Source organism: Myotis nattereri (genome assembly GCF_964212035.1).
Source record: "Myotis nattereri genome assembly, chromosome: 14".
Taxonomy (NCBI): domain Eukaryota; kingdom Metazoa; phylum Chordata; class Mammalia; order Chiroptera; family Vespertilionidae; genus Myotis; species Myotis nattereri.
The window spans coordinates 35,990,340-36,018,250 of NC_138089.1; the positions used below are offsets into that span (position 1 = coordinate 35,990,340).

Sequence of the window (27,911 nt, forward strand, 5' to 3'; positions counted from 1 at the left end):
CTGTCTTCCTCCTTCATGACATTGGGAACATGAGTGATATGGGTACTCGCTCAAATAATGGTTACACATGCATGTTTTTATATTGGTCTCCAAACCACTGGAATTTTATTTCAACCAAGGCTCTCTAAGCCTTCATTATTTATATACAACTCTAGGAAAAAACAGTTTTATCAATTTATGATTTAGAGGTCATGATCTGGAAAAATGATACTCTTCCAGTAAATAAATATTATCAGTCATTTCAGAGGCACTTTAGGCCTCATTAATGCCCTATCCAGGATAAACCCTTTCCAATATTTAATTAGCTGGGGAATCACATTTAAGTGAAATAAAATATTTAAAGGTAACCCATATCATGGGTATAATCTAATCTTAGCCTAAATTTATCCGTTACTCCTCAATAAAGTACAGTGATTCCAGGTATATGCCCACAGATGCAATGATTTCCTTGGTCAATGCAGAAATATAATTTGTACTTCCTCAAAGTACCTTTATCTGTCTACCCATGAAAAAAACTTCCTTTTAGTGGCCTGATTTTGAATATATAATCCACAAGTTTACAACTTTTCCACTGACTACATTTCAATTTGTAATCAGGAAACATTTCAGAGAATGTTATTATTTTATAGGTTAACTATTTTAAATTCATTGCTGGCCAAGTTAGGAGTAGTGGGCAGTTCTCTTGTAGAGAACAATTCCAAAACAATGAGTACATGGCCTGCTAGCTCAAATCAACAGGTTGTACCTCTTGCTCTTTTCCCTGTATTTCAGGACCACATACTGCTTTATTGCCCATGGCCCAAACCACAAAGGATTACTGGAAAGAAAAGGAATGTGTACAGCATCAAATTGGTCCTTTCTTCCATCCCTCACAAAAGGCCAAAACATTTCAATGGCTAAGGTTTCAATAAAACTTATAATTGCCTAAAATAATCCTTTGAAATTTTCTTACTAGAATGAAACATGAGTTTTAGGAGAGTTATTGATTTAGTTGAGGGTGAGGTAACAACAAGCAACAGTAACAGTATTTTCAAAAAGTATAACAATTTAGCAAAGAATACACATCAATTGATGTTGTCCTAAGTTTTGTCAGTTTTAAAATTGACTTTTTTTAATTGCAAAGGAATAGGTTTAAACACAGAAAATAAAACATAGTCCAGTCCATTATCTACATATTCTTCATCTTGGCCATGAGATCTTCCAAGCTTTCACCAGAATCTTCCACTGTTACATCAGGAACAGAATCTTCTTGCTATCAACAAATGAGGGAAACATAGTGAAAAAATAACCTAAATTCTTGATGCTTACAAATATATAATCAGTAAGCTTTAACCATGTTCAACAAGTTTACAAAGTAAACTTTCTTTAGTACATATACCTTCTAATTTTTAGGAGAGACAAGGTCCTTTACTTTCCACACCTGTCTTTTGATTCACAAGGCAGTAATTTCAATATTCCTGAAATATCTACTAAAGTGGTACTTTTAAATGGTATTGTGGCTAAAACAACTAATTTAGAAATATAATATTTTCATTTAATCAAAATCTATTTGACTTGATCCATTAATAAGTGAACAAAACTATTTTATATTTGTTTTCAAACAGTTAAATTGTGCTGTGCATATGTCCATATTAGCACTGAATATATCTCTTTCAGACATCTTGATGCCTATAGTAAAATATCTAATACAGGAAGTACTGTGCTGGCATTATAAAGGATAAAGATGAAAGATAAACACTTTTTTCATGTTATTTACTTATGGTAAATCAGATTTTAGATGTACCTTTTGGGGAACTGTATAGGCCACTGTAATTCCTTCAGGTAAGTCAGGAACTGGACCTGAAGAATTTTTCAGTTCCTCTTCTGAAACCTCAGACACCAACTCAATACCTGTAGAGTTAAATTGGACCTTATTACAGTTTTTAAGGAACTTAAGCAATAACAACTCAAACTTGTATAACATTAATTATGAGATTCTCTCCCATAAAAGATATGTCATATGCTGCCATTTCCATTTATGAAAGGACTCCTACCCCACTCATTGTCTTCATGTATTATCTCTTCCTCTTCTTGAACAACCTCCTTTTGGGGCAGTGCTGCTACCTTTTTCTGTAGAAATCAAACAGTATCAAAGTATTTTTATTCATTCTCAGTTCTCCCAAGCATTAATCAATAATTCAGGCAGGCTTTTTATCCTACCAAAAGCAAAAAAGGACTTTGAACAGAATTTTCATTTGGAGGGATGGTAAATAAAAGTTTAAGGACCCAGAATCCAATTATCTTAAATTCCAAATCTAAATAATTTTTTTTTCTTTTTTTAAGCTATTATCCTATGCAACATGTTCTCTCACACATTCTGACAGACTGGCATATACCTTATATTCTTCCTGCTGTTTCCTGCAATTTCTGTCATCGCACTGAGGATTTGGCTTCATGGACATAGTAGGAAAAAAATCCTGCATTGCATTGTATCCGAGGTAAAAACTAACAGTACCAAATTTTAACAGAAACCTGGAAAAACAAATCAAAGTAGACTTAAATAAATAAAAGGATAAAAATATTTTAAAAATCAGATTTTTAAAAAATTAAATCTTTATTGTTGAAAATATCACATATGGCCTCCTTTCCCCCCCTATTCTGTAACAAGGAACAAAGAAGACAAATTTATTATCTTATTTTCAGGGCCTGGCTCATAAAAGATATTTGTTGAATGAAAGCAGGAAAGAAAACTCTTTCATCAGCCAAGAACTCTTTTTTGAAACTCTAATAAAGATAAAATGCTGCCAATTAAACTATGGTTATGTCAACAACTTTAAAAAGCATGCTGATTTTGGAGAGATTAAAATGTGGAAGAATGATATATTAAAAATTCCTGAGACATGATACTAAATCTAACCAATTTAAAATATTTTATATAAAACTTACTATAAGGTTTACAATCTTAAATGTATAGTTCAATACAATTTTACAAATGTATTCACCCATGCAATCACTACCAGATCAAAATATAGAACATTTCCAGTATGCCACATAGCTTTCTGTGCTCCCTGCTGGTCAAATCTGATTCTTTTTAGAAAATCATGTATATAAGATAAACAACAAAAGAAAAAATATTTGCAAATTTATGTTCTTTTTTATTGTTTTTAGAAAAAGAGAAACATCAATCTTTGTTTCATTGGTTGACTCTTGTTTGTTAAGTTTTACTTATTGACTGATTTTTAGAGAGAAAGGAAAGGAGGAGGAGAAAAAGTAACATCGATTTGTTGTTCCACATATTTATGCATTCGCTGGTTGTTTCTTATATGTGCCCTGACAGGGGCTCGAACCTGCAACCTTGGTGTATCAGGATGTCACAATAACCAACTCAGCTAGGGTGTAAATGTATGTTCTTAATATACATCAAGGAAAAACAAAAAAATATTTGAGCAAAGAATATGAGCATATAATTCACATAAAAGTACAAGTTGCTCAAGTTATCACAAATAACAAAATGGAAAGAGATACCCATTCTTCACCTATTAGATTCACCAAGATTAAAGAGTTTTACAATATCAAATTATATCAAACGTGTGGGTGGACTAGGTACTCCTACACTGTGAAGGAAATGTACAATCCCTTTGAAAGAAAAATTTAGTAATATGTCAAAAAAATTTGCATAAGCCCAGAAACTCCACTCCTAAAAATTAAAACTGTACAAAAATTTAGTATACAAAGATATGTGAAAAGCTATTGTTTGCAGCATTATTAATAATTTAAAGTCAGTAAGCAGCCTAAATGTCCATCAATAGAGGGCTATACTATAAATATGACACGTAAGAGAGTAATTTATAGCCATGATTTCCCCCTTTTCATATCATTCTATGAAATGTTTTGTTTAGTTTGCACAAGCTATGAAATAGCTCTTGACAGTTGCCTTAAGAGTTCTTATGTATGCTTTTTACAATATCTTTGCTGATAGTGGACACTTCTGATATCAGAGTGCCTCCCTATAGCATGTTGCAGTTTGTTCTTATAGTGGAGGTTTAGGAAACATAACTAAGCTTATTAGAGTTGTAACAAAAAATGGCCTGAGAGAGGGAACACTTAAAGGAGTTGTACTTTTAATTAAGTGTGAATTGATTCAAAAACTCTTTGACATTAATTTTAGCTGTAAAGAAACCTTTGTCCTTTTTAGTTATAGTCTAGGAGGTCAATGATTTTCAACCAGTGTGTTGTAATAATCTTTTTTAAATACGTTTTTATTGATTTTAGAGAGAAAGAGGAAAGGGGAGAAAGGAAAAAAAACACCAAAAAACATTGATGAGAGAGAAGCATTGATTGGCTGCCTCCCGCATACCATCAGTCTGCAACACGGGTATGTGCCCTGACCAGGAATGGAATCGGTGACCTCTTGGTGCACAGGACAACACCCAACCAACTGAGCCACACCGGCCAGGGCTGCAAGAATTTTTAAAACATGCAATACCTGTCCATTTAAATTATGTCTAGTAAGGTATATTACATACAAATTAAAAAGTATATGATATACATAGTATATAAAATAAAAATATATGTATATTTAAAATTAAATTTTAAAAACTAAATTAAATACTTTGCTGGTAGTTCCTATATTTAAAATATTTCATGAAATATATATATATATTTTTTTTATCAAAACAAGACTATTCAGAAAAATTAACCTTCACTCACTTTAACACATTTTGTACCAAGATCCCAGCAACCACGCCCATAGTGGTAGGAAGACTGGCTGCACAAACACCCTCTCGTTTCAGAGTCTTTTCATCAATATTTGCAGCAACTACAAGTGGTGGGGCACACTACATGAAAAAGAATAAAAGAAAATATATTTCAAAGAAAGGGGAAAAGTATGTGTTCCAAGTAGCAGTTAATCATATTCAAAGTCTGTTTTTCTTTGAACTGTAATACATATTCAATGCCCCTAGGAACTCTTGTATTTAGTGAAAAATAACCCAAAATTAATTATACATACCGCAAAACAAGCCGATTCTCCAGGAATTATAAGCTGTATGTGCCCCGAAACTGCATTTTCACTGACCCCAGACTCCATCCATGTTTGTCCAAGTTCATTACAAGCCTTGATAGAAGTAGATTAAAAATAAAGGAAAGGACATAAAAGAGCATGACGTAATGTACCATAATTTCTTTTCATGAAAAAGTGGCATTTAACTAAGTGGATTACCATGAATTTTTTAAAATTAATTTTCAGAATAAAAAGTTAAAGTTGTAAATAATGGAATTCCTTGGCAATTGTTACTCTCTGTTCAGGGGAGAGGTCAATGTGGGGAAAAGGAAACACATGTAATACTTTCAACAATAAAGATTTTAAATTTTTAAAAATAATAAATAAAATAAACTGACAGGTAAGCAGTCAATAAATATCTAAATTAAGTCTATTGGATTTCTTATTACATTAATGTAAAACTTCATTTTTCTAAAATTATTTCAGCAACAAAAATGCAAAACTTCATTTGAAAAGCTGAAACACAATAATTTAAAGAAAAGAATTCAGTTTTATTTTTCAGAAACCATGTTTAAAGACAATTTATATATATTTATATCTTTACTGAAAAATAAAGTAACTAAAGTTAAAACCAAAGCTGACCAAGAGTATTATAAGATATTCATTTATTTTAAAAATTGTACATCACAACTATCTGCTATTTTATAGTTTCCACTATTGGCATCAGAGAGTAGGATATTGAAACCTATGCCACAATAGCAAGGCTAAGCAGGTACCACAGCCATTAGAAAACATTTCAAAAATAGGCTAAGGGAATATTAAAAATAAGTAAAACACATTATAAAAGGGTTTAGATGCAGAACTATTTTTAGGATGGGAAATATATACTGATAGAAGATACAGAATAGATAAATCCATGAGTGTAACATTTTACACAGTAGGAATACTCACTGTATTTATTGCCATTCGAGCTTCAAAATTATCCACACAGCTAAGAACTAGGTCAACAGGTTTTCCATCTTCTAATCCACCATTACTAGGCAAAGAAAATAAATGTTATTTGAAAAAAATCAGGACACAAAATACACTCTAATTAGACTTTATTTGTTCAGTCACACATTTTCTATTTCAGTAAATGTTTAAGTATAATTATAATATACTAAGTATTTAATATTAAAGATCCAGAGTATTGAGTAACTATTATGAATATAACATCAATGATATTATAGTACTTTTTACACAAGACCTACAAGGATGCAAGTATAAAGTCTGTTTACAAAAGTTACCATTTACCTATTAGCTTTCAGACTTTTATTTAAATGTAATAAGTTAATTGAATACAATTCATTATTTTAGTGGTATCACAAGAGTCTCTGCAGAAAACCACTTTCAGACAGAAATATATTCTAGAACACAAAATGTATAATTGAGGATTCCTTGTTATACTATTATAATAATAGGGATTTTGGGTTAGTTTTTCTTTTGTTGTTACCATTGTATTTTGGACAATATATACTTTTTACTGAGCTCCCAGTATATAAAAATTACACAAAAATTAACTATCCTAAAAACAAAACTATATTTCATTCTACCAATGCATTAAATTAATCATTCGCACATTTTCTATAATACTTGTTTAACTGAGCTGGACATGTGCAAAATATTCATAAGTAAAATTTTACCTTATTCTATCCATGAAATGTTGAAAGTTTTCTACTGTGGTTATGTTATAGTTGTGTACTTCAAAAAGAACATCAGGATTAATGTTCCTAAGAGGGGAAAAAGGAATGATTATAGGAGGAATAGTAAGAGAAAGCAGGAAAAAGTACTACAAATCATTTAACAGAGATCAGAGAAATGAAATTTAAGCTATTCAAAGAAAATCCTAAGTCCTCTTCTACCTCTTTTGTCCCACATCAAGGACTAAGTTCAAGGACTAGGTTTATAATGTGTAGATTATCAGAAGGCTTACAAAATGTTCCCACAGCCTGTGTACTGAAAATTAAGTCTTATCCCCTCCGTTAGCTACATTGCAGCCTGACAAAAGAGCTCCTTTGTTCCTTATTCAATTCAGTGCATTCAATTTTCTTTGGGCTCACAAAGAAAATTCCTAGAGCAAGGGTCGGCCACTTATGGCCTTTCCATCAAAATTGACCTGCCACCTATTTTTGTAAGGTCTGCAAGCTAATAATGGCTTTTACATATTTAAATGGGTGCAGAAAAGAAAGTCAAAAGAACAACAATCATTTCATGACATGTAAAAAATATATAAAATTTTAACTTCAGAGCCCATAAATAAAGTTTTATTGGAGCATAGCCATGCTCATTTGTTTTTATACTGCCTACAGATGCTATTACACTATAAGTGCATAGCTGAGCAGTTTTGACAGAGACCATACAGCCCTCAAAGCTAAAGTATTTACTATCTAGTCCTATAAAGGAAAAGGTTGCCAACCCAGATCCAAGAGGTAAGACAATTCTTTGCAGAAGTGAAACCTGCATTCCTATAGAGAAAAATTCAGGTCCGTTTATGCATTAGATTAACTCATACCAAATACACAAAGATTTCACTAAATAGAGTCTTTAATTGCTATTCCTCTTACCTCAAAGTATGTTCTGCAGCTTGAACTTTACTTAATCCTGCTTGATGAGGTTGGAAGAAAAGTCTATTCATATTGGCCAGTTCCACCTTGTCATAGTCAAAGAGTAGTAACTAAAATGAAAATAGTGATATTCTGATGAAAAACATAAGAAAGAATGAACTAGTGAGTTTTACATTTGATGGGTTTAACAGTTTGGCAGTAATAATAAACTCTGAAACTCTAGATGCCATATATTAACTCATTTAATGACCATATGAGGTAAGTATGTAGATACTATTATCCTCATTTTAGAAAGAACTAGGACATTTGCTCAAAAGCCACTCAGCTAATTTGTAGTGGAAAAAGGGATTTGAATTCAAACATTCTCAGTGTAGCATCTGTACCCTAAACACAATGCTGTACTGACTCTCTACATATTTGCTAAGAAATTAATGTTAATTTCATTTCGTTCCTATTTTTGCTAAAAGCCAAGAACCCATTAGATAAATAAAATTTTTCAATAAGATAAATACAAATGCCATAACTTAAAACTATAGTAAAGCATGACTCCTTTTGTGAATATGACACTACATATACAACCATGCCATGGCTAAAGCATTATTCCAAATAGAATTACTAACCAACCACTTAATTCTTGTTTCCTGCTATATATTTAGAAATGACAGTGTTATACACACACACACACACACACACACACACACACACAGGCACACACTTTAAAATGGCCAAAAGATCCCATTTCTTATCAGTAAGAACAGGTTGGACCCAAGGATTTCCAAGTTCCCTTCCTTGGTCTAAAATTCTGTGACTTTGTAATACAATTCTTAGCATCCTAAATTTAACAGTAAAAACAAAAATGGTATTTTCTTCTTCTCAATACAGAAACACTAGCCCGACCCATAAAAACAGCATGTAAGTAACCCTTAAAATCTTGGTAGAAAAGGTATCACTTATGACCCCTATGATAATTTTCTAACCCTAGAGTCTCCAAAATATGATTTATTTAAGCTCATTCAACAATATTTACTAGATCAGGCCAAGCATTAAGTCTGAGTTTCAGCCTCATTAACTGGTTTATGAATAAGTTGCAGGAAATCCTAAATTTGGGGACAATAAGTGTGACTCTGCCACTAATTAGCTCCAGTCATGAATAATAAGTCACTTTCACTTTTTAGGGCTGTATCCTCATCTATAAAATAAAGCAGCTGATATGGATCTGGTAATCCAGGGTGTGCTGGGGATTCCGGAAACTTTCAGGAATAAGACGTGGTCTCTGAGTCTCTAATCTTCCACTTCCCTACTTAACTTCATGAATTACCTTCTTTTTTATCTGTTTTACACATTGGAGAAAGAGTTCTGAAATATGCCTATGTGTAGAACCTTAGCATACAACATTGAGTGCACACTGGAATCATTTAGGACAGCAGTTCTCAACCTATGGGTCGCCAACCTGTGGGTCGTGACCCCTTTGGGGGTCGAACGTCCTTTTCACAGGGGTCGCCTAAGACCATCGAAAAACATATATAATTACATATTGTTTTTGTGATTAATCACTATGCTTTAATTATGTTCAATTTGTAACAATGAAAATACATCCTGCATATCAGACCTTTACATTACGATTCATAACAGTAGCAAAATTACAGTTATGAAGTAGCAGCGAAAATAATTTTATGGTTGGGGGTCACCACAACATGAGGAACTGTATTAAAGGGCTGAAACATTAGGAAGGTTGAGAACCACTGATTTAGGAAGTTTTTAAAAAAATACAGATGTCTGTGTCCCATTCCCAGAGATTCTGGTTAACTTTTTATGGGGTGCAGTGTGGACATCAGAATTTTTTAAAACTTCTCAGGTAATTCTAATTACAGCAGTGTCTGATAATCACTGTTCTAGAGATCCTTGCTACTCATAATGTGGCCTGGGCAAGCATTACCTAAAGCTAGTTAGAAATACAGAAGCACTTCCCCAATTTTACTATGCATATGAATCATCTGGCAATCTTGTTGAAATACAGATTCTGATTCAGCATGTCTGGGGTGGGCCTGGGAGTCTTCATTTCTAACAAACTCCCAGATGATGTTGATGCTTCTACTTCAGGGACCTGACTTTGAGTAGCAAAGATGCAGAGATTCTTAAAGTGCCATTCCTAGAATAACATCAGAATCACCTGGGAACTTGTTAAAAATTAAAATTCTTAGATCCACCTGAAACCTACAGGATCAAAACCACTGAGGTAGGGTCTGGCAATCTGTGGTTTAGTAAGCCTTCCAAGGGCTTCTGATGCACACTCAAACCTGAAAACCATGGATTTCCATGATCTTTACTATCCTTGATCAGTCAGCTATAAGCAACTATTGGCTGGCTTTTGTAAGCCTCTTTACAGACTTTGAAATGTTAATAAACATTTTTAGTATTTTGATGTTGTCTTTTCTATATTGATAAATGAGTGCCAACTTTGAAACCATTTCCCTTTAAAAATTTGGTGCATGGAGTAAACCAACATATTAAAAAATATTGATAAACTTTATGGGAAAGTGCATGCTTTATCAAAATGACAAATTAAAGGGTATACATTGTGGAAAGCTTATGTATTCAACCACATTTAACATCATGGACTCAAGCTTTATAAGCCTAAGATTGGTAGACTGATACCTAATATAAGGTTACTTCTCCTTCTTATCCACAATCTAAACCAATTTTAGAAAAAAAAATATATATATATATGTGTGTGTGTGTGTGTGTGTGTGTGTGTGTGTGTGTGTGTATGAATTAAAAAACATCTACATCTGGAGCATTCTCCAGTTCATTTTCAAACACTTAAATCCAAATTGTTTATATATTACCCCAAACAAAAATGTTCCTGAACACAATTAGGTAGTCCTTGTTTTTAATCAGCAATAATATCAGCTTCCAATTTGGTAGGGTTATGTCTTAACCCCCTCAGGTAGAAAGAAAAATCTGAATAAATACACCATAAATCAATAAACCATCAGTAATGGGGGGGAGGGGGAGATTATAATTTGTACCTGATTTACTCCAGAAGTCAGTTCTCTACATGATAAGCAAAGAGAAATGTTTTTACCTTACCAATGCCACATCTTGTCAGCATTTCAGCAGTCACACTACCAACTCCACCAACACCTACTATTGCTACAGCAAAGGTACGGATTTTCTGTAAAATGCAAAATTATATATGTCTTGGTTAATAAGTCTTCCTCAAAAGTTATTTTAATTTATTGAAATCATCTTCAAAAACTTGGAAAGGTTTATCATACCTCATAGTCGCTTACAATTCCCATTCGTTTCAATGCCATCAGGCGGCTTAAAACAAAGAAACAAAAAATGTTTTAAAGGTTACACAATCTTAGTGACATATGTAAACATACATCACAGAAAACAGACTCCAAAAGTCAATCATTGCTAATCTTTTAAAAGAGGAGAAATCTTTCCATCAGTTCAGTTTTACCAGATGAAACTAAATCAATGGGGCAGCTTTAAGAACACTAATGCCTGAATACACTTCCAGCCCATGCAACAAGATTTTTTAAATTGGAAATAATTTTCCCTCAACATGTCTAAGATATGACTTCAGTGTCTTCTAGCTTCTGGAATTTTATGATGTGCCCTAGTATGAATCTATTTTCATCCACTGTCTGAGTACTTAGTAGACACTAACAAATTGTTTTTCAGTTCTGGGAAATTTCCTTGAATTTGATGATTTCCTTGTTTGGTTTGTTTTTCCTGGATTATCTTTCTGGAACTCCTATTATTTGGAAGTTGGACCACTTGGACTGGTCCTCTATTCTTATTTCCTTTCTTCTATTTTCCATCATTTTAGTTTCCTACTCTATTATCTGGATTTTTTTTCAACTTTATTTTCTAATCTTTCTATTGAAATTTTCATTTTTACTATTCTCCATTTTCAAGAATTCTTTTTAACCATCTGAATGGTGTTTTTTGTTAGCACCTTGTTCCGTTTCATTTACAACACACCATCCCTCATCTAGGGATAATGATGTTGGGGATGTGTTATTTTGTTCTGTTGTGTTTTGTTTTGTTAGGAGCTTCTCTCATCCTTTGTTCTGCTCATATTTAAGAATCAGACATTAATAAAGCAAAGATGTGGGCAATGCTTGTTTGACTTTGGGCTTCACCATAAGGTGATCTGGCTGAGCTATTTAGCAGAAACCCACAATATTACTGTCTTTCAGTCTTTCTTCTTGGTTCTATCAGCTTCTCTGGAGAAAAATATTTCAATTTCCAACCTGAAAGGTGTTTATGGCTGTCCGTTTGGAGGTGTTAAGTGGAAGAGCAAGGCTGGGAGTCATTGCACTCAGTATTGTAAACAAGGACCTGCTTCAATTAATAGAAATCCTCTGTTTTATTCCCTCCAATGAGTAAATCTCTAGTCTTCTCTTTTGATAGGGAAGAGGCATTAGCATTAGCTCAGCTATAAAAAGTGAAGTAGGAAACCTGGGCTCTGTTTCTACAACAGATTTGCAATTATATCTTTTTTCTAGCCCTACCTTAAACCCTTCTAGAAGTACCAGTGCCCAATCCTGAGCCTTTGGGGAATTCTGTGGTGTAAACTGGATTGCAGGCTTGAGAATCAACTTCTTTAGATCCATTAAATCAGTTATCAGTCATCCATCACTTTTCTATTTCTAAGACTTTGTTACTATAATCTTCAAGTACAGGAACCTAATCATCCTCATTATTAATAGAAACCCTCTGTTTTTTCAATGGGGATTATTCTTTTATAAAATTCCTTTACTGTCATCTTGGTGGGATTAGGTAGACAAGGATAATCAATGTCTGTGATGAATCTGCCATCTTTACCTTGATGCTGTCTTTAATCTTCATAAATAACCCTAGAAAAATGTATTGCAATCCCCTTTTACAAATGAGAAAAAAGATTCAGGTTAACTTGGCCATGATTAGCTAAATGGCAAACAAGTATTTAGAGCTCAGTTTTTAAACTAGTATTTGAAACCAGGTTTTCTAACTTTAAAGCCTCTGCTCCCCTTTCAATTTTCTCCATATGCCTGTAATTATATTCTATAACAGATAATTTTAGTTATTTGATCATTTCACAACCACTGAGTTTCTCAAATTAAAGTAAAAGTTCTTTGAGGGTCAGAGGCTTTCTATTATATTTCTTTTGTGTCACTTCATGAAATTAAAATGAAGCTGAGCACTTACAAACCCCTCTCCTCTATTTTTTGATAACCCTGTACTTTATAATTCCTACTACTCCTATTGCAATCCTATGTTTACCTTTCTATATATCTCACACTCACCTGGTAATCTCTGGAGGGAAATGACCATGTCTACTTTGTATCCCATGTCTATGCATAAGGGATATTCAATAAATGGTAGATAATACCATCCAGGAGGCTGGAGATGAAAAGGTGTTCACTAAATACAGTATTTGCTAAACAAACAATTCAAAAAATTAAGGCTGACATCGATCAAACACCCACGTACTAGTGGAGAGCTTTGGGTGACAACTGCCATTTCTTACGCAGCCGTTTTAATAAAGACAAAAGGTGCAAATAAAAAAATACTAAATGTTTAGATTGGAGTTCTGAAAGTCTGTGATTATTACAATGTCAACAGGTGGTCTCATGTTAAAACAATGTCTGAAAGATGAATCTAACTATATCATCTACATCTTTTTGCTTTTCATTCTTGGACGGAATATTTCAAAACCTTCATTTGTAAGATTAGAAAATGTTGAAGGTTGCCGAAGGGAATAGTTTCCACTCGTTCTGGTTAGAGATGTCAGTTCATGCTAACTCAAAACTCTTAAAAATGTTGGATCATAAACTCTTCCTGTTTGGCAACACAGTGAAAATACACGCACCCTCCTTAAAGAAAAAAAGGGCAACACCACCACCTTTCCTGTTTCACCCACTTCAAAACTTTCACCTCCTTTAAACACTATCCAGTTTTTTTTAGCCACACTACTCAGTGGCTTATTTCTTTTTAATGGGGGGACAGTTCCATGGGAACTTGGACCAGGCCAGGCCTTTCTATGCACCACTAGTCCCATGACCCGAGGCAAGTCCCAGCGGCTCTCCAAGCCTCGATGCCCTCCCCTATAAAAAGGAGGTAAGCCCCCGCCCGCTGTGGCTCAGCGGGTAGAGCGTCGGCCTGCGGACTGAAGGGTCCCAGGTTCGAGTCCCGGTCGGGGCGCATGCCCGGGTAGCGGGCTCGATCCCCAGTAGGGGGCGTGCAGGAAGCAGCCGATCCATGACTCTCTCTCATCATGGATGTTTCTCTCTCTCTCTCTCCCTCCTCCTTAAAAAAAAAAAAAAAGGAGGTAAAATCACAGCAGCCATCTCCTAGGGTGGTGGGGAGGAGGGCAATGCATGCCTGACAACACATGCAAAGCGCTTAGCTTACAGGTGGTGAACGCGCAGGCAATGTCCGCGTGGGTCCTGAACAGTCAGTCAAGTCTTGGACCGAAGCTTCGCAGGTACAAGCCGGTCTAAGCATTGCACATACGCTGGGGTTCCCAGTGCCCACATATTCTCCCCTCGCCCGGGGTTCCCCGGCTGCGGGGAGCGGATGGGAAGCCAGTGAGGCGGACTCTGCAGCCCGTCCCCCGTCCCCATCCCGCTATGTGCGCGCCTTCTTAGGACGCGAGAAAGGAATCGGGGGGGGGGGGGGGGGCAGAGCTGCTCAAACCCAATGGCTCTGGAGCTAACCGAGCTCGGCCCACCACGCCCCCGATGGAGGAGCTTGTGTGAGGCTCGGAGTGTACGTTTAGCGGCTTTTAAAGGCGATGTCCCCTTCTGCAAGTCCTGCCCGTGGGCTGTGTGGGACCCACTCATAGAGCCAGGGCGGCCGGCCACTGGACGCGCGTCCTGGGCACCATATGGCTGAGCCACTCGTGGTTTTGGTTTGTTCGTTTGTTTGAAGAGAAGTCACATCTTTGACCTGTGTGTACTAAGGTCTTGCCTTGTCTGTTGGAAACAGGACCCCAGGACAAGGAAAGGGAGGTGGGAGGCCGCGTGAGCAGGACCGGGCTGGGGGGAGCGCCCCACTCCCGGCCCCTCGGAGAAGGCGGCCTCGCCCCTCACGCCCGCCCCCGCCCCGCGGTCACCTGTAGGGGTTGGAGTCCACCACCTCCGGGCTCATCTTCTCGATGCGGGCCCGGCCGCCGCCTCCGTCGCCGCCCCCCAGGGCCCGCCGACTTCTCTCTCGGGCCAGTTCCCGCTCCAGCTCCTCAACCCGCCGCTGCAGCCGCTCCACAGACTCGGCCATGGCTGGGACTCCGGCCGCCGGCGCTCCCTGCCCCGGCCGTCGCCGCCGCCGCCGCCCCACACTGACTGGGTTGCTGGCCCGTAAGGAGTATCTAAGGCGGCACCGAGCGCCCCGGCCCCTCTAGCCCAGGACCTGTTCCCAGCGCCTCACAGAAAGACACGTCTCCGCCACTCCCGCCGGCGTCCCGCGGTACCACTTCCGGTTGCGGTCATCACTCCCTCAGAAACACACACACACACACACACACACACCACACACACACCCCTTATAACTTGTCTCCTTTGCCGGGTCCTAAGAGACCAGGCCTCAGCAGGGCCGAGGTCCTAAGCGTCCAGAGCGGGCGGCCGGCGCTATTGCCATGTCGAGTGGGCGGTTCAGAGAAACACCAGGAACTTTTTATTCCTGGGCTCGAGGTCCAAACGGACCCTTTTCAGAAGCGGACGCTATAGGTCTTCCGCAACAGGTGTAGAGGTGGCAGAGGCCTCTGCCTTCTTATTTGCCGGTCGCGACGGTCGCGGCTTTGCTGTCTTTAAAACTGAGGTCTCCGATTCTGAGGCTGACTGCTCGTTTAAAATCCGAACACGAGAGCGGTTCTCCAGACATTTCCCAAGCGGAGCCGGAATCACCGGGATTCAGCGGGCCTGTGCTGCTCAGCAACTGTGCCGAACTCGTGTGTGATTGGCTGGAGCCGACCGGGCGCAGGCGGGCCTCGTCCCAGGCCACGCCCACTTGCCTATAAAGTAACCCCTCCTGGCACCGAAAGTATCTGTGGGTTCCGCGGCGGCCGTCATGGAGAACCGAGCCTCCCGCGAGCCAGAAGTCGGCGAAGTGCTGCCGCAGCACAAGTTCGACTGCAGGCCCTTGGAGGCCTACCTCAGCCAGCACTTGCCCGGCTTCGGGGCCGAGCCCGAGGCCACGCTGACCATTGCCCAGTACAGGTATCGCCACTAGCCTCTTCCTCCAGTCGAAACGAATCTGTGCGCCGTGCTTTTCTCCCTTGGGCCCTGGGTGGGTGCCCGATGCCCCGCCGCCCCAGTTTCTTCTCCTGCAATGACGCCCTCTGCAGGCGGGAGCTGGCATGGCATTCGGGGAATTTCCAGCTCGTGGGCAATTATGGAAGAGACCCTAGTCACGGTTCCAGCTCTGAGAAGGAATCTCCGTTCAGGGATGCACTTATGCACCTCGGGGGTTCACTGAGGCTTGGACGCCCCGTGGGGTATACAGAGGCCTTCGCTCAACTTTTGTTCTGTAGCCATTAACTTTTTTCCCCCCTGAGAAACAAGTGTTACTCCTTTATAATTGGCCATATTCTCGGAGGCTGGCCTAATGGCCCCAGCTGGGCCATTCGAATTCAAAGGGTAGATCTTCCTTCCACTTGGCAAAGCACACCCCCACTTTGGGCTTCAGTTCTGGGTGCTGGAGGGGGGCCCTGCAGGGCCTCTAGAGTTACATAAACTCTCTGAGAGCTAGCTTCCTAATCTGTAACAAATACCCGACTGTTCTGAGTAATCCTGATAATTAAATGAAGTACAGTAGGTGAAAGGACTTAATCATGGCAACAGAACTATATACCAGTGGCATTGATCACTACCGTCTTTATTCCTGATTAGAGTAAAAATAAAAATAAAAAATAGTGGCAAAGGACCTGGATAAAAGAGAGTTTTGAGGTATAATTCAGGTATAAGGCACCTAGTCCCAATAGACAATGGAGGATGAAGGAGAAGGCGGAATAAAAAAACAGCTGAGGTTTCTAGCCTGGACGTTTTGTGTTGTAACAAACTAAAACAAATCAAAGTTCAAATTTCAACGACGCCACTTGCTGTGGAGATCTGGATGGTGATTTAACCCTTTTGAGCAACTCAAAAGGGTTAGTAATGGAGACAGTAATATGTATCTCCTAGAATTGTTGGAGAATATTATCTAGTTGAAAAATACCTAATTCTGAGTTAGGTTGGATGTTAAAATAACCAGGATTGTGCTTGTTAAATGAAATCAGTTGTGGCGTAAGTAGTACAGGCATACCTCGTTCTATTGCACTTAGCGTTATTTCACTTCACAGATGTTGTGTTTTTTACAAATTGAAGGCAAAAACCTTCCACCAGCAAAAAGATTAAAACTCACTTTTATTGCAGTGGTCTGGAACCAAATCTGCAATATCTCTGAGGTATGCCTACATAGTATATGGATAGAATTATCCCACAGAAAATACATATTTCCTTCCAGAACACATGAAAAAGTTTATGAAAATTGAAGACATGTTGGGCTACAAAGAAAGTTTCAAAAATTCTGAAGTGTCAATCTTAAAAAAAAAAAAATTCAGAATATAAATACCAACAGTTTATAAATCAACTGAAGAAAGACAGCTATCAAATACATGTTTAGAAACTAATTGATTCATGGATTTAAAAAGACAATAATCTACAGATAATAGAGAGTTTATCGAAGTTCAGTATGGAGAAACCAATAAACAAACCAATAAAATGTAATATTAAAAAAGGTATAATTAATAAGAGCATCAAAAGTATAAATTGCCTAGATATTAATCTAATAAAATCTGTGCAAGACTGTCATAAAACTTTATTAGACTTTTAAAAATAATTAAACTGACAGATGACAATGTTCATGAAAAATTCAATAGTGCATTTTTCCCCAACTTATGTGTATAGATTCAGCACAATGGCAATAAAAAATCTTAATTTTTTTCTCTAATTTGAGAAATTACTCTTAAATTTTATGTGCAAGAGCAAAGGGCCAAGAATAGCAAAAACACTCCTGAAGATGAAAAGTGGGAAATTTGAATTAAGAAGGCATGATATTAGCACAGAAATAGACCAATAAAATCAGAGGGTCCACCAAAACGACCTACATATTTATAGAATTTTGATATATGGCAATGCTGGCATCAAGAATCAGTGTGTGTACAATGGAATACTATGCTGCTGTAAAAAAGAAACAACTCTTACCATTTGCAACAGCACAGATGGACCTGGAGAGCATTATGCTAAGCGAAATAAGCCAGTCAGAGAAAGATAAACATAATATGATCTCACTCACTTGTGGAATATAATGAACAACATAAACTGATGAACAAAAATAGATCCAGAGATATAGAAACATCAAACAGACCGTCAACCCTCAGAGGGACGGTAGGGGAGAGGGGTAAGAGATCAACCAATGTCTTGTATGCATGCATATAAGCATAACCAATGGACACAGTAGTGTTGGTGAGGGCAAGTGCTGGGGGGTGGGAGTAGCTGGGGAGAGGTCAAATGGGGGAAAAAGGAGACAAATGTAATACTTCAAACAATAAAGAATTTATTTTTTTAAAAAAAAGAATCTGTGTGTAGAGAGGACTTTTCAATAAATTACATAGGTATAATTATTATATGTATGAAAATATTGAAATGAGACCTTTTCATTACCTCACAAAGTTCCAGGTGAATTCGCGTTAAAGGTAAAACTAAAACCATTTGGAAGACATATAGGAGATAATTGTTGACTTTGGAGTAGAGAATAAATTCTTTAAAAAGACAAAAGTCTCCTTAAAGAAAGTGAAATTGAAAAGAAATGTTTGCAATATATACATATAATGGTTAAAAGGTTAATAAACAGAATGTATAAAGAACTCCAATAGCCCAACAGAAAAATGGTTAACAGACTGGAAGATACTCGAGATCACTGCACCTCGAGTATTCAGTGAAAGGCAAATTGAAACAATGACATACCAGTTCAGACCTCCATATTGCCTTTTTTTAAAAATCTGACAATTTCAAACAAGTGGCTGGGTTATGGGGCAACAGGGACTCATATCCACAGTTGGTAGGAATGCGAATTAACTACTTTGGAAAACAATTTGATATGATCTTTTAAAGATTAAAATGGAAAAATAGACCCTCAAGACACAGCAATTCTTTTCCTAGAGGTAATCTACAAAAATGTTCATCGCACTGTTTGTAATGGCAGAAATAAAAGAAATGACACTGTTCATCAGTAGCAGACTGGATGAATAAATTATATGATGGAATACTACACAGGGAAAATGATTCAGCTGCAGATATATACAGCAACACAGAATTTAAAAAATGGACAAATAAGCAGTATCTTGTTTAAGGGCATAAACTTCAAAGGAAAGATAAACTTAATCAGGACAGTAGTTACTCTGAGGGGAGGGCCACACAGGGCTTCAGAGATAACAGTAATTTTCTTCAACTGGGTACTGAGAACACTGGTGTTTGCTGTGTTATTTACACTTTACAAATTTTGTTACTTCTTTTTTATCTGTGCAAATTTGATTTTAGAATTTGTGAAAATAAATCATATTGGAAATACAAAATATTTAGAATTAAATATTGAAAGCATTTGATAGCTTGATACAGCAAAAGCTGTGTTTTTCAGCTATGTGTTTAATATGTGCATGGCACTGCTCCAATCATTGGGAATATAACAAAAAATCTTGCCTTCTTGGAATTCCCCCTCTATTTGAAGAATACAAACAATAAATATTACAGTGTAGAAGAAGGTGATATGTACTATGGAGAGAAATAAAGGGGAATAGGAAATGTTTCGGAGAGGGGAACAGGAAGGCCTCATTTGAGAAGGTGGCATTCAGCAAAGACTTGAAGGAGATGAGGATGAGCCATGCAATTATCTGGGGGGAGAACATTCTAGGCGGGGGATGGGGGGGCGGGGGGGGGGCGGGGGGACAGCAAGCGCAAAGGTTCTTAAGGGGGAGTGTGCCCAGTGTGTTGAAGGAATACAAGCCAATGTGACCAGAGTGGTGGAAACAAGGAAAACAATTGTCTCTTGGCCATTATAAGGACTTTGGCTTTTACTTTGAATTGAAATGGGGAGAAATTAGGGTTTAGGGGGCAGAGGAGGGACTGAGTTCTCTTTTTAAAGTCTCTTTGCCTGTTGTGTTTGATTGACAGGAACAAAGTCAAGGAGACCAGTTTGGAGTATACTGCAATGGTCCAGTTGAGAAATATTAGTGGCATAGACCAGGATGGTAGTGTAGAATAGGTGCAAAGTGGTCATAGTCTGGGTTTATTGGAAAGGATTTCCTGACTGATCAAATGTGGGAGATGAAAGAAAAAGAGACAACTAGTATTCCATTTTGTCTTGGTAACTGGAAGGATGGAGTTACCATAAAATAAAATAGAGGTGATTATAGAGAAGCAGACTTGAGGGGAAATCTCAGATCTCCATTTTGGAATGTTGAATTTAAGATGCCTTTTAGACATCCAGGTAAATCTGTGCGGTTAACAGATACAAGTTTGAGGATCAGGACAGAGGTCTGGACTAGACATGTGCATTTAGTAGTCATTGACGTAGAGATGGTATTTAAAGCCATGAGATCATAGAGCTTACCTAGACAATGAGTCTGCATAAAGAAAGAGGTCCAGAAACAGTCTTAGGCACCTCAGTGTTAGGAAGATGTAGAATCAAGGAGGAGGCTGCAACGGAGTAAAAGAAGGAATGGCTGTAGAAGTAGGGGGAAGTCATGGTTTGATACCATAACAGTATTAGTGGCCTTGAAAAAAGTAGTTTTGGTGGAAAGATCTGAATGAAAGCTTGATTGAAATGGGTTTAAGAGAAAATAGGAGAGGAACTGGATCAGGGAGTGTAAACTCAAGTTTTTCGACAAAAGGGAATAAAAATGTTTCAAGTAGAGGGAGACGTGGAATCAAGAGAAGTCTTAAAAAAAAATAGCATGTTTGTATATGCTGGATGCCAGTGATCCAGAAGAGAGAGGGCAGTACAAAAAAAAAAAAAAAAAAAAAAAAAAAAAAAAAAAAAGCCACAGGGTCTAACTATTGGAAGCAAAAGCCACCAAACCAGGATGCGAGTGATCAAGAGAGGGGAAAATTGTGCAGAAGAGAGTGGAATGAAGTCAAGTAGGCAAGAGTGGACTGGGATCTAATTCACAAGATGTGGGAGTCTCCTTCGATAGGAATGTGAACATCCTACAGACTCTGCAGGGAAGACAGTATATGGGCACAGATGCTTGTGTACAATAGATATGGTAGTGTAAGTGTGTAGAAGTTCTCATCTAATTGCTTCTGTTCTCTCAGTGAAATAGGAAGCTAGAGTCAGCTGAGAGTGAAGATGGAGGCAAAGGTGTTGGAGGTTTGAAGAGGAGAATTGTGAATAGTGATCCAAGAGCATGGGAGGATAAGTAGGCTAAAGAGATATATTATGGTTGCCACACAGGGTTCAATTTGAAGTTCATGGTCATGAATTGGAAGCAAGAATATTTATTTTAGTAGATATTATTGATACTTTGCCCAGATTCTTTTGGATCCTTTTTATTATTTCCATATACACTGGTTTGGTGGCTTTTTTTTTTTTTTTTTACTGCTCTTGGCCTACTGGAAGCTCCTTTGCCCTGAATGTTGCAATGCCCAAGATGGCCCTTAACCAATGACTGTTGGATTCAGGAGTATGAAATGCTCATCATTCTTCCTTTGAAGATATGACAACTCTCAGATATAACTTACACTGCAAATATTTTCCCCATTTTTTTTTAGAGAGAGAGTAGAAGGGAGCGGGGGGAGAGAGAAAGAGGTAGAAAGAAAGAGGGGGAAAGGAGGGAAAACATTGATATAAAAGAGACCAGGGATTTGGGGTGGGGTGGGAAGTGAACCCAAAACCCAGGTACCTGCCTTTGGTCACAAATTAAACCTGAGGTGTGTGGGCCAATCCTCTAACCACTGAACAACACTGGCCAGAGCCTTAGGGGATATTTTGCCTCTGTGCTTCTCATCTCCTGCTTTGTACATTTAAGTCTCTTGGACCATTTACTCAATGTTTTCCATGCTCAAACACTATGGCATCAGTCTTTTAATCTTCTCTTTTCTTGATCTCTATCTACAGCAAACACATTTGAGATACTATTGGCATCGATATCACAAGTTACTTCAATCTGTACAACCTATAGGCTGCAGGAGGGATGTCTGTGAGTTCAAATTTGCCACACTGGTTGTTATCCTTCACAGCGCTCATTCAATTTCATAAGCCTGAATGAACACATAATTGTCAGAACAGATGGCGAAGGTCTAATTCATCTTGGCGTGAACTGTTGTATTACACTTGATCAGAATAGTCATTACTTCACCAATGGTTCAATACCAAAGGAAAAGGTGTCATATCAAAGAGCAGCAAATCCTGAATATTTTCAAATATCTGGTCAAGGGACAAGATGGCTGCCTACATAGCTGCAAACATAAGTAACACCCTTATCACGATTAACGCTTTTTCAATTTCTTGCTATTGAAAACAATCTTGTAGGATTTTCTAAGTTTCTGAATTATGGAGATGCTGCTCATTCGGATAATGTCATAGGTCTAAGACTTGTCTACCATGCTCTGAGGAAGGGGTTAAAAACCTTTTCTTCATCTCTGCAGACAAATTAAGTTAGCTTTCTAGCTCTGTTATTCTGGAAACTTGCTAAAGATGGCATTTCCAGGCAACATTACTTATGGTAAAAAAATCATATCTAATTGATCCACTGCATCTGATCTGGAAGGCCTATGAATGAACTACAAGTATCTGGTGGGATGCTTTGGGTTTCCCTAAGTACAATGAGGGCTCACTACTGGTCATACTCCTTGCTAGGACCTGGAAGGGGTTCCCAGAGGACTGCTACTAGAGATAATGGCTCCTGTGGAGCATGAGGCTTCTAAACCAGGTGGCACCCATACTCATCCATTGTGGTCTTATTTCTTGGAACCTGAGCTATCACCAAAGGGACAGAAGGGTCATAGAATAAATCAGAAACTCATCTGCTACTGCCCGGCTAGTGTACTGTATTTCCAGTCTCCACATGCTTCTAAAAGAGCTAGTGCTGGGGGTGACCTGTTAGGGCCTTTTGAAATTGACTATGTAGTCAGTCTTATTCAGACAAGTGAGTGTTCCTAACTGTACACTTAAATGCAAAGATTTCATTTTGTGATTTAAGGTTGGACAAATAAAAAGTGCCACCTTGCCCTAACTGGTTTAGCTCAGTGGATAGAGCGTCGGCCTGCGGACTGGAGGGTCCCAGGTTCGATTCCGGTCAAGGGCATGTACCTTGGTTGCAGGCACATCCCCAGCGGGGGATGTGCAGGAGGCAGCTGATCGATGTTTCTCTCTCATTGATGTTTCTAACTCTCTGTCCCTCTCCCTTCCTCTCTGTAAAACATCAATAAAATATGTTTTTTTTTTAAAAAAAAAGTGCCACCTCTTTGGTTATAGATCAGAGGTCCTCAAACTATGGCCCATGGGCCACATGCAAATACAAGTATTGTATTTGTTCCTGTTTTGTTTTTTACTTCAAAATAAGATATGTGCAGTGTGCATAGGAATTTGTTCATAGTTGTTTTTTTTTTAAACTATAGTCCGGCCCTCCAACGGTCTGAGGGACAGTGAACTGGCCCCGTTTAAAAAGTTTGAGGACCCCTGTTATAGATTAACACATTTCTTTCAGTACCAAATGTCTTGTCCAAATCCTAAATAAAAGTTATGACCATTGACTCATTGATGATTCTTATATTGATTTCATCAATGGGTTCCAGACTATATGGAGGCCTGATGCATGGAGTGGTTAAATTTAGCTGGTACTGTGTTCACAGTATTAATGATGATTTTCCCAAGGTGGGCCTCTCCCCCCCCCCCCCCCCCCGCCTCTCTCTCTCTCTGTCTTTGTTAGAACCTAGTCAGAGGAAAAGCTTTTAGTTTGGTGGGTTTCAGTTGTGTTTTTTGTATGTGGTGTTTTGAGATAAAATTTATTACACAAAATTCAAAAATATACTTAAATATATAATTTAGTGGCTTATATTAGCATATTCACAAAGTTGTATGACCATCACCACTATACATATATTCCAGAACATTGCCGTCTTTCCAAAAACCCTTACCTTCCAATCCCCATCCACTAGCAACCACTAATCTACTTTCTGTCACTATGGATTTACATATTCTGGATATTTCGTAAAATTTGAATTATATAATATGTGGCCTTTTGCAAGTGGTGTTTTTTTTTTTCACTTAACATAATGTTTTCAAAGTCCATTCATGTAGAATGTATCAGAACTTCATTCCTTTTATGGCTGAGTAATATTCCATTGTGTGGCTATATCACATTTTGTTTATCCGTTCATTTGTTGATGGACATTTCAGTTTCCACTTTTTGGCTGGGGTGAATAGTGCTGCTATGAATATTATTGTACAACTTTTATGTGGGAAAATGTAGGTTTACAGTGGCAAGTACACAAAACACAGAGTTTATTTTTTTAATCCTCACCTGATGATATTCTTCCATTGATTTTTTAGAGTGGAAGAGAGAGGGAAAGACAGAAACATTGATGTGAGAGAAACACATTGATTGGTTGCCTCCTACAAGCGCCCTGACCAAGGCCCGGCCAGGAGGAGCCTGCAACAGAGGTATATGCCCTTGACTGGAATAGAACCAAGGGCCCTTCTGTCTGCAGGCTGATGCTCTATCCACTGAGCCAAACCAGCTAGGGCATGTTTATTCTTGTATTATTATTTATTCTTGTATTATATAGTCTTCTATAAACCTACTTTTGCCCAAATGTTTTTACCTTGGAGTGGAATTGCTGGGTCATATTGTAATTCACATGGTAACTTTCATGGGAAACTTAGTTTTCAATTATATTTCACCTGGGTCATTTGCCATCATGAAAGGCCAGTGCTTCATAAATGACTGCATCATCAAAAACACATTCCATCAGATGCTCGGCATTAAAAAATGTTTTGATAAGGTTCATTGCAACTTGACTCTTTGGATCATCATGTATAAATTGTCTCATGTCAAGATAAACAACATAGCTTGAGGTGATCCCATTTCCTGACCATTGGTAATGATCCCCACTTTCTTATGCTAAAAGACACCAACACAAAATTAGATGGTGCCAAGATCAGTGCTCTTTGATCTGATTGTTGGGAAGGATGGGTTTGGTTTGTAGGAGAAAGATGATGCTATGCCCAATCTGACCTCTTGTTCTTTGCAGATGGAGGCTGGAGGCCTAGGTAGAAACTTGGAAGGAATAATTTTATTTCACTTTCCTTTATTAGCTGTTACCTCAGGGATTGATTCTTCTGCTTATCTATTTTAAGGCCTCGCTCATGCTGTTGGATTCTTTAGAAGTTGGGTAATTCTCAACTGCTCATATAGTAAATGAAGGTATAGATTGGATGATTTTGATATGGTAGCTGGAGTGTATTTCCTTAGCGTATGTGAGAATTTCTATTCACCTAGTGTGGAAAGCCAGTGCCCTGGTGTCTGTGAGTTACTGGAGCACTTGCACTTCCCTAGTCCAGATATCCACTCTAGTACCTTGCTTATCAGAATTCCCATTGTAGAGGGCTGTACTTGGGTACTGACCTTGGAGATGCATATGGGTTTATCTTTCCAATGGCAGATGAGGGGACACTAACCCAGCTATTCCAGCATCCTTTAATTAAATTTCTGACTGATCACCTCCAGTTGTTGTTCTCCCAGCCTTTCTTTACTTAGATGTGAGCAATGTCTAGGGGTACTTCTGATGAAACTCATGATTTACAGACAGTGAGTAAAGTCCTCTCTTCTGTCTATGTGAGTTATAGTTTCTCTAGCTGCCACTGTGTTGCCATCTGCATTTTATCATCCCAAACTCATGTTCTGAGCTTCTGGCAGCACCACTCGGCTTTACAACATTGAAATGGATGTATTTTCATTTTGTGTTTCTTACGACATTTCAGTAGGATTTGCGGAAGAAGGAAAATAAATCTTTGTAATTGACCTTTTCTTTTCTCTTGTCTAGATCAGGACAGTCCAATCCAACCTTTTATCTCCAGAAGGGCTCTCAAGAATACGTACTCAGAAAAAAACCACCTGGTTCACTTCTTCCTAAAGCACATAAGGTGTGGTAATGATACCAAATAATACATTCTTTGTTGATAAATAAATGCATTTTATACACACAAAAACAATTTAAATTGCTTTTAAAAGTCATCTGATGATTATTAAATAACAGAAAATTCATTTTATTTCTTAGATAAAAATTTCACTTGAATTGTATTTCCCATTTTTGTTTTGAAAAAGGATTTGAGGCTGAAATTAAGTCTATAGGCTATTAATATCAGACAACATCCAGTCTTTATGTGAATTTCATTCCTTTTTGTATAGTTGGCTAGAAATATAGTCATCCAGTGAATATTTTCAGTGCTACTCATTTATAGACACTTTGTACCTTGATTCTGTATTTAAATTATGTTTTTAAAAGCACATTACATCTTATAATAATATCTATTCACTGGCTTATTGTAAAATATTTGCTATAACAATCCTCTGATCTTTTGGTGATAAAAAGATATATTTGAATATCATTTTATAGTATTCTCTAAATACTAGATTTAGTGAGAATTATAAAATATTTTTTAAAATTGAGGCATTCTATTTTCAGAAAACATGAATTTTTAGAGAAGAAAACAGGAGAAGAAAGAAATTAAAGTCCTGGAGAACATTAATATTTATAATTATAATAATGTATAACAGGTGCTTCCCAGGCCCAGCTGACTTCCCAGGCCTTTGAGGGGTGGGATTAATAGCATAGTAATGGAAAATGCTGATTCTGACTTTCTTGGTCCCATATCATATTCCCAGACACATGAAGTAACTTGGATGCTTAAGATTAAAAAAAAAAGTTGGGTAACTTTTTTTTTAATCCTTATCTGAGGATATGTTTTTGATTTTTAGGAAGGAAGGGATATAAAGGGAGGGGAGGAGGGGGGAGGGAGGGAGAGGAGGAAGGCGGGAGGGAGAGGAGGAAGGCGGGAAGGAGGGAGGAAGGAGGGAGGGAGGGAGACATTGATATGAGAAACATTGGTTGGTTGCTTCCCACACACGCCCTTACCAGGGATCAAACCCACAACCTGGGTATGTGCCCTGATCAGAATAGAACCTGAAACCTTTTGGTGTACAGGATGTTGCTCGAACCAACTGAACCACCCAGCCAGGACAAGTTGGGTAACTTTTATGAAACTTAACATGGCTGAAGGAGAATCCCTACCTATCCAGAGATTTATGCCCCAATAAACAGCTCTACTTGACTCTCTTTTTTATAAAATCCTACCAGAAGACACTGAACACAACATAACGTTCTCAGCTCAAGGATCTGGAATACATTGTTTCAAGTCCTTTATTTTTCCCAGATCTGCATTGAAAAATAGCAATGCTCCCATACTGTAATCTACTTTGTGACTCCCTAACCCACCACCATCCCACCCCACCCCATTTCCCAGAACCAAGGTGGTTATAAACACTTCTTTCCACAGCCATTGGCACTGCTAGCTTCTCTCACCTTGGTCTTAGGTTTACTCACTTCCCTGCTCTAGTTATGCAGCAGTAGCTGCTTTTTCCATGCTGTCAAAGTGAGCTGCATGGTTTCTTCTCCTGAGGAGGGATCAGGAGCACCGCTGGGCAAGGGGACTTTGCTTGCAGATGAGTCGGCATCACCGTTCTCTGTAAACTGTGTTCTCAGGTCCTGAGTGATAAGCCCATACACATTAGTTCACAAGTAGTTATTAAACTGTTCTGATTGAGGAGGCCCACTCTTCTCACTATCTTCTTTGGGCTCTTGCTTCAGTGCCAGCTTGTTTCTTGTTGCCTCCTTTCCCAATAGTTATCTTGAGCTGTACAGCAGCCTCAATTACCAGGAAGGATCCCCATGCCCTGCCTTGGACACAAGCACCTCCATTGATCTCCAGAAGGAGCAGTTGATTTTCCTTCTCCCTGTACCCACTGGTCCCCCAGCACCCTGGAGCTGCATCCAAGAGCATTAGAATAGAGACTTGCCTGCGCCCGATGGGGAGACATGAGAGAGACAGAGTGAGCCAGTGATCAGGAAACTGCTGAGAACACAGAGATGTTTATGATGATACCTGTGAAATATTGTGATCAGGATCTGTTGCCTTCATATATCCAGAACCAGGATTAGGCTCCATGAATATGCCTATCCTATTTAGCATAATTTATCATGTTTTAGTGCTGCACCTAATTTAGTGCTGCACGA

General features: G+C 38.2%; 2 protein-coding genes across 2 annotated transcripts in view; one reads left to right on the forward strand and one right to left on the reverse strand.

Moving 5' to 3' along the window:
* Positions 1-1,080: 1,080 nt before the first annotated feature.
* UBA5 (ubiquitin like modifier activating enzyme 5) lies at positions 1,081-15,533 on the reverse strand. Its single transcript, XM_081105776.1, has 12 exons — positions 14,699-15,533; positions 10,863-10,908; positions 10,670-10,759; positions 7,585-7,694; positions 6,664-6,750; positions 5,933-6,017; positions 4,991-5,095; positions 4,690-4,817; positions 2,376-2,511; positions 2,034-2,109; positions 1,784-1,890; positions 1,081-1,252 (listed from the first exon to the last, which is right to left on the reverse strand). Exons 1-12 carry the CDS (start codon positions 14,857-14,859, stop codon positions 1,169-1,171), a joined length of 1,215 nt encoding a protein of 404 aa, XP_080961902.1. The 5' UTR covers positions 14,860-15,533; the 3' UTR covers positions 1,081-1,168.
* A 103-nt stretch (positions 15,534-15,636) lies between these two features.
* Positions 15,637-27,911, forward strand: part of ACAD11 (acyl-CoA dehydrogenase family member 11) — a 63,618-nt gene continuing 51,343 nt past the window's right edge. The window contains exons 1-2 of the mRNA XM_081105922.1: positions 15,637-15,797; positions 25,662-25,761. Of these exons, the coding sequence (XP_080962048.1) occupies positions 15,649-15,797; positions 25,662-25,761 (249 nt within the window). The 5' untranslated portion in view covers positions 15,637-15,648. The remainder of the gene's footprint in view (positions 15,798-25,661; positions 25,762-27,911) is intronic.

Excerpts from the sequence above, each read along its gene's own strand:
- UBA5 (XM_081105776.1), bottom strand. The coding sequence starts at position 14,859 with ATGGCCGAGTCTGTGGAGCGGCTGCAGCGGCGGGTTGAGGAGCTGGAG. Across the intron at positions 4,818-4,990 it reads GAGAATCGGCTTGTTTTGCG|TGTGCCCCACCACTTGTAGT; the intron begins GTATGTATAATT and ends TTTTTCATGTAG. Across the intron at positions 1,891-2,033 it reads ACATGAAGACAATGAGTGGG|GTATTGAGTTGGTGTCTGAG; the intron begins GTAGGAGTCCTT and ends TTAACTCTACAG.